At 52.4% G+C, this 12032-nt stretch overlaps 1 protein-coding gene across 1 annotated transcript; it reads left to right on the plus strand.

The window, feature by feature from the left end:
• The first annotated feature begins 800 nt into the window (after positions 1 to 800).
• Positions 801 to 10810, plus strand: LOC122392295. The gene is made up of 3 exons (XM_043386987.1): positions 801 to 878; positions 6668 to 6814; positions 8970 to 10810. The coding sequence occupies exons 1-3, from the start codon at positions 806 to 808 to the stop codon at positions 9266 to 9268; spliced, it is 519 nt and encodes a 172-aa protein (XP_043242922.1). The 5' UTR covers positions 801 to 805; the 3' UTR covers positions 9269 to 10810.
• The last annotated feature ends 1222 nt before the right edge of the window (positions 10811 to 12032 follow it).

The raw sequence follows: 12032 nt of genomic DNA on the forward strand, positions 1-12032 counted from the left end.
TGACGTCACTCTGACGTCATTTCCGGCCGACCTATGGTAGGTACGAAGTTCAAATTTTGACACAAGGTGTCAAATTGATGCAGCCGAAGGTACTGAAAGTTTGGCGTCGATACGTCAAGCGGTTTGGAAGTTATTGCAGAAAAACGGGAGGGGGGGCTATAAATAGCCCCCCCCAGTGGGGCGCGGGTAAAGGAATATTTGATGGGCATTGAATCTCTCTATTGGCAGTAGAGCTGAAGTTATGCACAGCTGTTTGATACAGCGGCTTGCTAATGCTACGTCAGGCATTGTACCAATTCGCTGGGCCAAGGGGATTTGGCACGCCGTGCCAGGCGACCTCATTTAGCCGACAGAAAAGCCGCTTACCAGGTGGCTTTACACATCAGCTTAATGTCGGAGCTATGGAAATAAAGATGCTTAGCGTGTACCCGGCACAAGTGGCCGACTGGTAGCGGTCAAAGGGGAAAGTGGCTCCTCCCCGCTCAATTTGTGTGCCTGTATGTGTGTTTACACATGTGCTGTCAGTTACTGTTTGCAGATAAATACGAGTGAGTTTGATATAGTTTTTTTTTTTTGCACGCACGGGATATTATTTTTAGACATGTTAATTGCCCCCATGTGTCATGTAATACCTGCCATCGCCCATCTTTTCTTCAGACATTTCGGCTAGGACCGGCTCCAGGCCCTTGGGTTTACTATTATGTAGGGGTTTCGTCTTGAGTCGCCGATCCGTTCGCGAAATAACGCTTATACCTACCATCCGCCTCTGGTGTGTTTCAGGTACCACGACACGAGGAGCCACACAATGGACTCTGTGCTCTCGGAAACCTCCAGCGAGGACAAGCTGAAGCCGCTGGTCCCCTCCATCATCAGAACAAGTCAGTATTGCCGCCGACGAGCGATAGCCAGCGTGATGCCCAGAAAAATAGATACTGGGCTGAATGATGGGTCTGGATGCATAGTTCAGTCAACACTAGTCACAAATGACGTCCCTTCGTAGGATGATTTGTTTCATGTTTATATTTCTTTCAAAACTCAAGACAGTGCCATTTGTCTCTTGCAATGGAAAAATCTTAGTTGATTGCCATTGAACGTTTTCGGCTGGTACAAAAACCAAAAGCCGGATGTTGCTGCAAACATGGGAGAATGTCTGCGTTACATATATCTAATCTATGTATTTGATGGTAAATGTTGTATTTAAAATTTTCAAATTTATTTAGGTACCTACCTGTACCTAAAGGGTAAATGTATTTCGGTTTCAATACCTATCGGTGTTCACTGTTCAAGTAACATCATATGCTGTCTTCCATCATCGATATTTGAAAGGCATGCCGCAACTACGATGGTGGTGGGAAAATTTTTACATCTTGAAAAATAAAATAGCAGGCAGTAGGTACAGTCCACAGCAGAAGTAATGTGTGGTTTCAGTCATGGGTATGTTCTGCTTCTGAAGCTTAGGAACGATTAGCCAGACTACAATGAAACTTTGAATGTAGCTTATATGTATCGTCACCCTTGCAGCTGCAACTTTAGCTATTGACATCTTCTTTTCGATCACTCCGCATTAAACAATCGCCAGTCAAAGCCAACCGTTGAGATTGGTAAAACCCTACATTACTTTAGCGGTAGGCTGTACTTTGCAACAATATCCAATGACAAGTTCTTTTAGACATGAGAATAGGCCCAATGGCCCCGCCACAGAGATGGTTCTCACTTTATTTACCTCCTTTGCCCGTTGCTGAGGACCAGAGGGGTACGACCGAGTTTTCCTGGTTGGCTGCGTCGACACCTGTTCGTTAATCAGTTCCGACAGAGGCTGTCGGGCTAATCGCTGCTCGGCTGGCGCCATTTTCTCGGCGGGGACCGCGCCCATTAACGCTGAGCTGACGCTTCACTCTAGAAACGTCGCCGGCGGTGCGCCACAGGTCAGGTGTTTTACTATGTAGGGGCCAAAGCCGAAGTAAAACCGAACGCCTACAAAGGAAAGCCATGAGTCCATGGGCAGTGAATACCTTTTTGAAGTAACGAGCTCTAATAGGTATGTAGCTGTGAGATAGTGGAGTAAGCAGTGTTCCTTTCGCTTCAAATACAAATCGATTAACCAAATGAAAAATATGATTCCTATCTAATGATCATATTAGTCAGTCCATTTATCTAATATCATGCATACTATGCTACTGGAAGATTTCTCCTTGTTTACAGCTGTAACATGAGCAAGATAGGTATTGCAAGGCGCTTGCCTCGTATAGGTGACGGGCGCTGCAATTCATAATTTCTTGCATTATCAAGTGTCTGTGTGAATATTTGTGGGTTTAAATTCCGTTGAGCATGTCTCCTTGGTAGGTCTTATCCTGTTATCCTTATCACTTTTGCGCCGCCTGGGCTGTCCGGTGCTTGACTTGCAGAGAACACTGCGTGCGTAGTGCATGTCGAGACGTCCATTATTAACGCGGATTGGGCTTTCCACCACCCTGAGGTAGGCACAGAGCTCCGTGGAAGACATTTGTCGGACACCGTGGACCGAGCCGCTGGTGGCTGCCAACTCCGACCGTGACCGCCGCCGGCCACTGGTCTCACCGTGACCTGACTGACGGTGCGGCGAACGGGTCCGACCGCACACCGCCGAAACTGATCAGAAATGCAGGTGACCGCCGGAGTTCTACGGACGACTATCGCCCGCCGGCCGGTCCGTGCGGGTATTGAGCGGCGCCGGCAGAGCCGTGTTCCCTGCGATAGACACATGGTAGAGCCGTATCCTCTGCGATAGACACATGTACCGGCACCAGAGCTGCTCAGTGACACTGCGCGAGCATCCGAGGGAATGATGCAAAATTATTGTCCAGATTGAAAATAATCCACTCTGAATTAATCGCTTTTAAATTCCAACGGATACTTTTTAAAGTAACATCTTAAGAAAAATGTCAAAGTGAATCCCAGCCAGCCGGCAAGTCGGTTCGGAATCTTCTAAGTAAATACAACCAAATGTAGGTATGCTCTTATTTTGAAAGCATCAAAATTAGTTACAAGCCAATTCAATTACTCTTCTAACTTTTGAGTCCACACGCTGCATTTCCATTCAGTCTCGCGTTCTTCGTGAATGTTGCGGCCAGTGCAGCCGCCCGGCAGTGCAGTGGTGGACGTGAGCGTGTATAGGCTGTACCGCCGAGCAGAGACGTCGTACGGCGCAGTATACCTCCCAGTGATTTCAGCCGAGCGCGCCGCGCCGCACTGACGCACTATGTTTTAACTCGGGATCAAAACTGGCCAGGGCTCGTAACTAAGAAACTATATGAGATACAGACGTGTTTTTGGGCTCAAACGAAACGTTGGAGACTAACGATCATTTAAAGTGCAAAATGTGTCGGACCAGATGCTTATGTACTTGTTTATGACGTCACAAGGGTCACGAAACATATACAAATATTGTGTCATATTCTAGCTATGAATGCACGAGCATTTAGGTGTCTGTAAAGTTGTAATCGTATCTGTAAAAGTAATCGTAAGTCTGAGCAAGGCTCATCGACGAGGCAAGTCAAGGCTGAGGACATGACCTTGTTAATTAGCATTGATGACCTCAGATGACCTTGAATGCTCTTATATAGGACTTATTCATATAGGACCTACGTCCTACAATCTTTATATTTATTTCAAAAACATTTTCAAACGTATGTTTTGATATCAACTTGATGTTAACCCTGTCTCCACTTTAGTAAGTTCAGAGTCCTGTATGTACCTATGTTTACGTCACATGACGTCAGGGGCGGATCCAGCTAATCCGTTTGGAGAGGGCAAAAGTTTCCGACCCATTCGGTGACCTCGACTCACCGCCGCGCCGGTGACTTTACAACGCTTCACTACGTCTGCAATCTGCATGTGTGCAGTTCAGGGAGTCCCATCTGTTATCAGCATACCGACCTAAACAATGAGCAGCGAGCGGTCAGCTCCATCTCTCAAAATGATTGTGACAAAAAGACCTGCTTTTCGTCCAGATAGGCATCGACGCTGTATTATATTTCTCATCATTAAGAGCTTTGGGAGCGGCAAAAGGATAGTCTTACCCACACTATTCAGCTATGGGGAGGGCAAATACCCACTAGTTATGCCCTTCACTGGAGCCACCATCGCATGACGTGAAATGGTAGAATGTATCCCAAAATTTCTTACCAATTCCTATTGTATGGTGCGTTATGTAACATGCAACGTGCATGTAAAAGCACTTCATTGCCATACTAACTGACGCTTACTGCAGCAAACTGATGCTTTTTCATAAAGGTGGACAGTACTAATGATACCATTACCATACCACCTACATCGAACGTAGTAATACTGACTGAAGAGGCCGATGGTAACCCTGCCGAACGCAAACAGGTAATGGACGACCAAAAGCCGATCATCGTGATCAGCGGTCTGTGGCAGGTCTCATACAGTCACCTTTCAGCTCACAGTCCCATCTTAAACTGGGCACAATGAATATTTAATTGCGCTTCATCAGGTACTAAAATATGTTTGTAAACTATCAAGGAAGCATGTGTAGCGACCATACAGCTCCAGAGCCCATCTATGAATTTACTGCAATAGCCATGGGGTGAAAGGTTCCTGTTATAGACCTATAGGTACTATACTTAATTAATTACACCGATAATGCTGTTGATATTTAAGAAATGTATATTTCATAGGAATGCTAGCAGTTTTTGAATGAACAACTGTCATTCACCGACATTGTCCGGTCTCCGGTTCCGGAGACCAGGGCTGCGGAGTCGATGGATTTTCGGCGACTCCGACTCCGACTCCGACTCCGGCTTTCAAAAACCAGCTCCGACTCCGACTCCGACTCCGGGCAGAATTGTCGACTCCGACCGACTCCAACTCCCGACTCCGACTCCGCAGACCTAGCAGGGCTGCGGAGTCGACAGATTTTCGGTGACTCCGACTCCGACTCCGGCTCGGGTTTCTAAAATCGACTCCGACTCCGACTCCGACTCCGGTCACAACTGTCGACTCCGACCGACTCCGACTCCGACTCCGACTCCGCAGCCCTGCCGGAGACCCTTTGTTTTCTTCTCGCGACACATGAAAATGCAGCTGGCACGTGTCGTAGGGGGTCGTGCCGTCAGCTGATTACGCCCCAGGGTACGGCAGGTCGCACACAGGTCGGCGACCTTCCATGGGACACCAACTCGTCACAACAGACGAGAGAATGAACGAGGAGCACTAGCATTTTCCCTTGACGCACGCTAGCGACCGTCCAATGGCTCAGCAGGAGCAACGTGGCTCGTTCAAAAAAGTGTTCACCCCCAACACAGGCGCACTCAGGCGCAGCTGAAATTTTGAGGGCATATAGACAACTCCTTGACCCACAGTATGGTGGTAGTCCGAGACCGTACACTAGCGTACAATTTTTTGTAGCTCTATTAGAACATTGACATTTTTCAAAAAAAGTGTGCCAATGTAAGGGCTGACGGAAATCAATAAATGTAACACATATATGCATTATAATTATACAAATTATGACTCATTACAAAGCCAAAAGCTCGCGCTATCGTTTGGTACCCAAATTATATAGTTTTGTCAATCCAAAGCTCGACGATGTTGACGTGAAGCAAGGCGACTGTTTCTGCGTTTGTTCGCCAAAGTTTAGCTTTCGAGAATTGTCTGACTTTGTTGTACATTTTTAACGTTTTCAAAAGTAAGGAGAATAAAAGTTTCCGTCGTTAAAGATGCTCTGATCATTTTTGAACACGATAGTGGCCAAATGAAAACGTTTAAAAATAGTCGATATTTCGCGTCCTGGCCAGTTTTTGGCCAGAGTTAAAACACGGTGTGACGGGGTGGCGGGCTGCATCTAACGCCAGAACAACGCGAACGGAGGGGAGAGATCAAACTACGCTTTTTTTGTTTGAGTGGGCAAGGCGTGATGAAAGATCATGATCGGTAGTTGCTGAGCGACAGCAATAGTTATGGAGTCGTAGAAGGGGTCGGATAATATTTGGTTGATATATTGAGCCGAGGTAGGTACAGCAGAAAAGTTGTTCGGTGCAAGGACGAATAAGAAAGCACGTTTCGGTACATCGGTATCGCTCTAGGAAGGACCGCAAGGCCCTATCGACCTTTCAGGCGTGAGTTTCATCTAGCCTGGTATTAGATAACAGACCCGGCCACCATTTACCTTTGAAGTCATTAGAGACTAATGACTAATGTCGCTCAGTGACGTACCAAGAACTGAAATGGCAGTGCAGGCCCGTTATGTAATCCGTAGCATGCGATATGATCAATTTCGCCCAGTGGCGAGTTTCTGTGTCTGTTCTATTTCGTTCAGAAAACTGAATACCAGTCGACGCGCGTTGTGTTGAGCCTCCTTTTATGACTGTGACGTGCTGCTATGTCATTTTGAGTGTGTAGCACGACTCTGCCGTGTGAGCAAAACGATGTGATAATTATCTCACCGACACTGTCGCTGACCGGGCCGTTCGTAAGGTATGTTAATCGGCAGCCAGGCGTTTCATGAGTTTGTCAGGTGTGCGTTTGTCCCTCCTCTGACCGCTCGTTTCCTGTGTTTGTCACGCCGCTGACAGTGTGTTTGTCGCGCCGCTGACCGGTCATTCCCTGTTTGTCACGCCACTGACACTGTGTTTGTCACGCCGCTGACGGCTCGTTCTGCGTTCGCCAGGTGCCTCGCCGGGCGCGGTGTCGCCCCAGCCATCGCCGGCGTTCGGACGCGGTGTGCGGCTCACGCCTAGTACGCTGGAGGCCTCCCCGTCCTCCACCTGCGAGCGACACTTCTTCCCGGGCTTCGACGACTCCCGATCGTACACAGGTCAGTGGCGTACACAGGTTACGGTCGTACACAGGTCACAGACAGACACAGGTCAGTGGCGCACATACACAGGTCAGTGGCGTACACACCACACAGTTCACGGTCGTACACAGGTCATTGGCGTACACAGCTCACGGTCGTACACAGGTCAGTGGCGTACCTACTACCACACAGGTTAGTGGCATACATACACAGGTCAGTGGCGTACATACACAGGTCAGTGGCGTGCAGAGGTCAAGGTCGCACACAGGTCAGTGGCATACACAAGATGGGGTCGTACACGGTCACGGCGGTACAGTCAGGTGATAGGTCGGTGGTATACACACATGTCTTAATTACGACTACAGGGTGGACCAAAAAGGATGGAAACATTTTGAACTCGCATACAATATGTGTTATTGCATGCAGGTGACTGAAAATGATACCAAGCGAGAGCACATTTCGTGGAAATTCATAATGACATCTCTCTCACCTGCTTTCTCTCGCTTTCAGTCTCCCACAGCAAATGTTCGAAGAGGCCACTTTTGCGAGACAGGCAAAGAGCGGCCCGCCTGGCTGCTGACGCGATAGCCCGATAACACATGTCCGCTGGTTTGGCTCGCACAGCCTTGGTGATCGCTCTCTTCAGATAACAGATGCCTTTAGAATCTTCCTTGTAGACCTGGCCTGAGGTGACCCCACAGGAAAACATCCATCGGGGTCAGGTCAGGTGAGCAGACAGGCCAGTTCCGACAGGCACTGCGGGATATCAGCCGGTCACCAAAGTGGTTCTCGATCCACTTGAGCGTTGTTTCGCGATGTGAGGAGGCGCACCGTCGGGGTGGAATCATATGAGGTCCATGAGACTGCCATACTTCGTTTGGGCTGCTTCAACAACTTCTTTAGCGTCGCTTGGTAGCGCTTTTGGTCGTCAGCCACGGTGTTGTCGCTCACATCCTCGAACTGAAGTGGAACTGGCCTGTCTTCTCATCTGACCTATGGACTCCTTTCCTGTGGGGTCACCTCAGGCCAGGTCTACAAGGAAGGTTATGTAGGCCTCTTTTATCTGAAGAGAGCGATCACCAAGGCTGTGCGAGTCATACCAGCGGACATGTGCCGTCGGGCTATCGCGTCAGCCGGCAGGCGGGCCGCTCTTTGCCTGTCTCGCAAAAGTGGCCTCTTCGAACATTTGCTGTGGAAGACTGAAAACGAGAGAAAGCAGATGAGAGAGATGCCATTATGAATTTCCACGAAATGTACTCTCGTTTGGTATCATTTTCAGTTACCTGCATGCAATAACACATATTTTATGCGACTTCAAAATGTTTCCATCCTTTTTGATCCACCCTGTATTATGATGGGAATGATAGTTTTATGATAAAGAGACGGTGAAGGAGAATTCGTAAACTTTAGTACCTAATAAGTCATTATACTCGTAAGCTGTACTAAGGTCAATTTCCATTTCCAGTATCTTCCAGTTATGGTAAGGCCATAAGTTGCATACAGCTCGTCACGCCGTGATCATAAACCATGGGTGATGGACATTTCATAACTGAAATAATTTCTCGATTGCGCTCACTTTTCGTGTGACCTTTAAACGCCAATGATTCATGAATATTTAACTACCAATTTGACGTTACTGCGTTGACGATTAAATATTCGTGATTGATAGCAGGAAAAAATATAAGTTGTATAGGTTTATGGTATTGGAAGAGGAATCTACATACCTTGACACATACAAAAGGGCCGGGTCAGCTGCGGTCACCAGCGCAGTGGCTGGGTTTGTGACCTGTGTCGTGTGTTCCGGGGTCTCCCAGTGACCCGTGCCGTGTGTTCCGGGGTCTTCCAGTGCCCTGTGCCGTGTGTTCCGGAGTCCCCAGTGACCAGTGATCTGTGTTCCGGGGTCTCCCAGTGACCTGTGCCATGTGTTCCAGTGTCTCCCAGTGACCCGTGCCGTGTGTTCCGGAGTCTCCTGGGCCCAACCTCACCAAGCTAGTTTAACTAATTTCGGGGTAGTATTTTTGTAGTTACGGAGTGGGGTAGTTTGGTATTTTACCCCAAATTGAGTTTACCGCACTTGGTGAGATTGGGCCCTGTTCTGTGTGTCTCGGGTTCTCCCAATGACCTATGACCTGTGTTCCCGGGGTCTCCCAGTGACCCGTGCCGTGTGCTCCAGGCGCGCCGCCGCTGAGTGTCAGCCCGTCGTTCCACCGGGCCGGCGGCAGCAGTCGTCCCTGCAGTCCGAGCCTGCTGTCGCGGGACGCGCCGCAGGACCTGCTGCTCGCAGAGATCCGCCGGCTGCGAGAGCGACTCACAGAGCTCGAGGGCGAGAACCACTCGATGAGCATGAAGCTGAGCGCGCAGCAGTGGGAGGTGGAACACCGGCTGGCAGAGATCGAGATGCAGATCTGCGGCGGCAGCTCGGCCGGCAGCAACAGCGAGGACAACGAGAAAAACCAGGAGTCCGCCATATGAGCGAGAGAGGACAACGACAAAAACCAGGAGTCCGCCATATGAGCGGAGTAAACCGGCAAGGACAACAAAAACCAGGAGTCGGCCATATGAGGGGACAGCGGCGGATGGCGGAGGAGGGCTGGGCCCGTTGAGGTGACGGGGAGTGGTGGGGTTGGCGCTGAGTGGTGAGGTGTGGGCGGGTGGTGCTCTGAACCTCTCAGGAAGGCAGACCGCGGCCAGTAGAGACGGTGCTAGCCAGGACGGTGGGCCGGCAGCTCTGGCGAAGCGCACAGCAGATACTGGAACGGTATGTCTGACGACTCGGCGACAATGCGTGCATAGTTTTGTGAGGGATGTATTCCATTGTTGCTGCCGCAAACCGTCCCAAAAGAAACACTCGCTCTCACCTCACAGTCAACGCGCAGCCAGCCACCATCGCCTGAGAGTAGTGGCTGACAGGAGTGCAATCAGTTGACGCAAGAAGGCTCAATGCTGTTTGCATCACATACCGTTCATTCACACTCACATCGGGGAACCACAGCCCACTGTATCGCACAAAACGCTGCTCGTTAAATCGACGGCCAGCTTCTGCGGGTCATGCTCCACCAAAACTGACATCTTCATTCAGACCAGCCCTGCTTGGGACGAGGCGACCCGACTCAATGCAGCCGAGCTGAGCGCGGCCCAGTCCAACTCAGCTGAGCGCAGCCCAGTCCAACTCAGCAGAGCCGACCCAGCCAGCTCACGGGCTCAGCTCACGGCGGATCCATTTTAACACCAAAGCAACGGCCGTGCCGCTGTCCGCCGGCACCAACCACGGCACGAGCTTACAGCGCTCGTATGAGCTTACAATGGCGCCGGTCCGGGCGCCTCTCTCGGCGTCTCGAGCTGGCCTCAATCGGACACAAATCGGCCGCTCTGTGGCCGCCGAACGGCCTCCGCGCCGGCCTCCCAGGGGCAGTAAAGACGCTGCCGAGGCCGCGGCGCCGCAGCCGACAACAAATGGCCGAAACATCCTCCCAGCGGCCGAATGGCAGCGGAATCCGTCGTTAATGTCGCCACGAGTTGGCCAAGTTGGCGGCATCGCCGCTTGGTTTGTTATTTCGAGGGACCCAAGGAGCTCGTCCGGCCATCTCGCTGTGGACAGGGTGGTTGAGAACAGATTTACCAGCGCCAACAGCTGGTGTGATGCCCGGCGGCCCGTGTGACCTCCCCTGACGACAGACTGGTCGCTGGATGGTCTGTGACACCGACGACAGGATCACCCGTCCGGTCTGTCACCGTGGGTCAGAGTCCCCCTGTTCCTTTCTTCCCTCCGTGCCGCATGGAAGCTCACTCTTTCTGTCACGTCCCTCTATCCGGGGATTACTGCAAAGCCCTGTATCTACACCTTTGTCTCCCAAAGGCACACCAGGCTTTCTCCTAGCCGCCCCCACAACCGCCACGCTACGGTCTCCGCCTCTGCTTCTAGCCAAACCGCTGCCACTGTCTACCCTCACCATTCCCCAACGACCCCTCCAAAGCCGCCTCCGACACCCCCTACCCGCCGCGGCGGCGGCTGACCTTGACCCGGTCAGAGGCGCGGCGCCGCTCGGCTCTCGTCGCCAGCCGGCGTCGTCATGGACGGCGGCTGAATAGACTGACCGGCCGCCGTCGCCGTCGCGTGGGGTGCCGACGTGCGGCGCGTCCCAACAAGGCCGGACCGCGGCGCTGGGGGGGGGGGGCAGCCGTCAGCTGACTGCGGCGCGGGGGGGGGGGGGGAGATGGCGCGGCGACTGGCACGGCAGTGATTTGTAGCGCTGTGGATGGCCCGCTGATTACGTTCGACACACGACTGATGACCGCACCACAACGACGTTTTGAAGACGACCGATTGAAGGCAGCCGGGCGGGTGGCAGACGACGAATGGGCTGGGCATTGTGGAGACGGAGGGCGGACCAGAATCGGGAGAGACGGGGAGGGAGGGAGGGACGACAAAGACAGGGACAGACAGACAGACAGGGCAAGGCAGTACATATCTGATATCGCAGGCCGCAGTCATATAGCAGTAGCCTAGCGACCGATAACTGACGAGCGAGGGACGCGACTCGAAGGATAGACGTTGACTGGACAGCGTAGTTCATGGTTTGCCTCAGCATCCTGCACCTTTCCAACCCATCGCCGGCATATTTACCACAACGACCCGCGGCGCAGTACGCCTCCCTGCAGAAGGACCACGCACCCGTCCACTAGGGACACATCTCTCCTGCCCTGCTCTCTATCCCTGCCCCTGCTCTCTATCTCTGCCCCTGCTCTCTGCCCGTGCCCCTGCTCCCTACCCGTGCCCCTGCTCTCTATCCCTGCCCCTGCTCTCTACCCCTGCCCCTGCTATCTCTGCCCCTCTCTCTTCCCCTGTCCTGCTCTCTGTCCCACGCGATAGCCGGCGGTCGGTGGTGTCGGTATCCGTACCTGACCCGGTGTACCGACCGGTCCCAGTCTGACCCCAGGGACCCGGCGATGGATGGGTCACCCCACCCCTCTCTGTACTGACACCGTCACCGGGCAGAGGGGCGGAGCGCCGGCTCCCCACTCTGCCCCACCTCCCACTGCGGCACCCACGCGCCGGGCGGCTCCTGCAGCGCGCTGTGCGCTGGCGGTGACCTTTCCGCGCCGGCCGGCGGCCGATCGGCGCCGCCGGCGGCACGCGACGGCCGCGGCGGCGCCGGCAGACGCCGCCCGGTGTCACCGCGGCGGCTAATACCTTCCGTACACACGCAACGTGCCGCCGAGCGGGGCTCAGCGGCGC

This window comes from Amphibalanus amphitrite, unplaced genomic scaffold, assembly GCF_019059575.1.
Source record: "Amphibalanus amphitrite isolate SeventyFive unplaced genomic scaffold, NRLGWU_Aamphi_draft 000480F_arrow, whole genome shotgun sequence".
Lineage (NCBI taxonomy): Eukaryota > Metazoa > Arthropoda > Thecostraca > Balanomorpha > Balanidae > Amphibalanus > Amphibalanus amphitrite.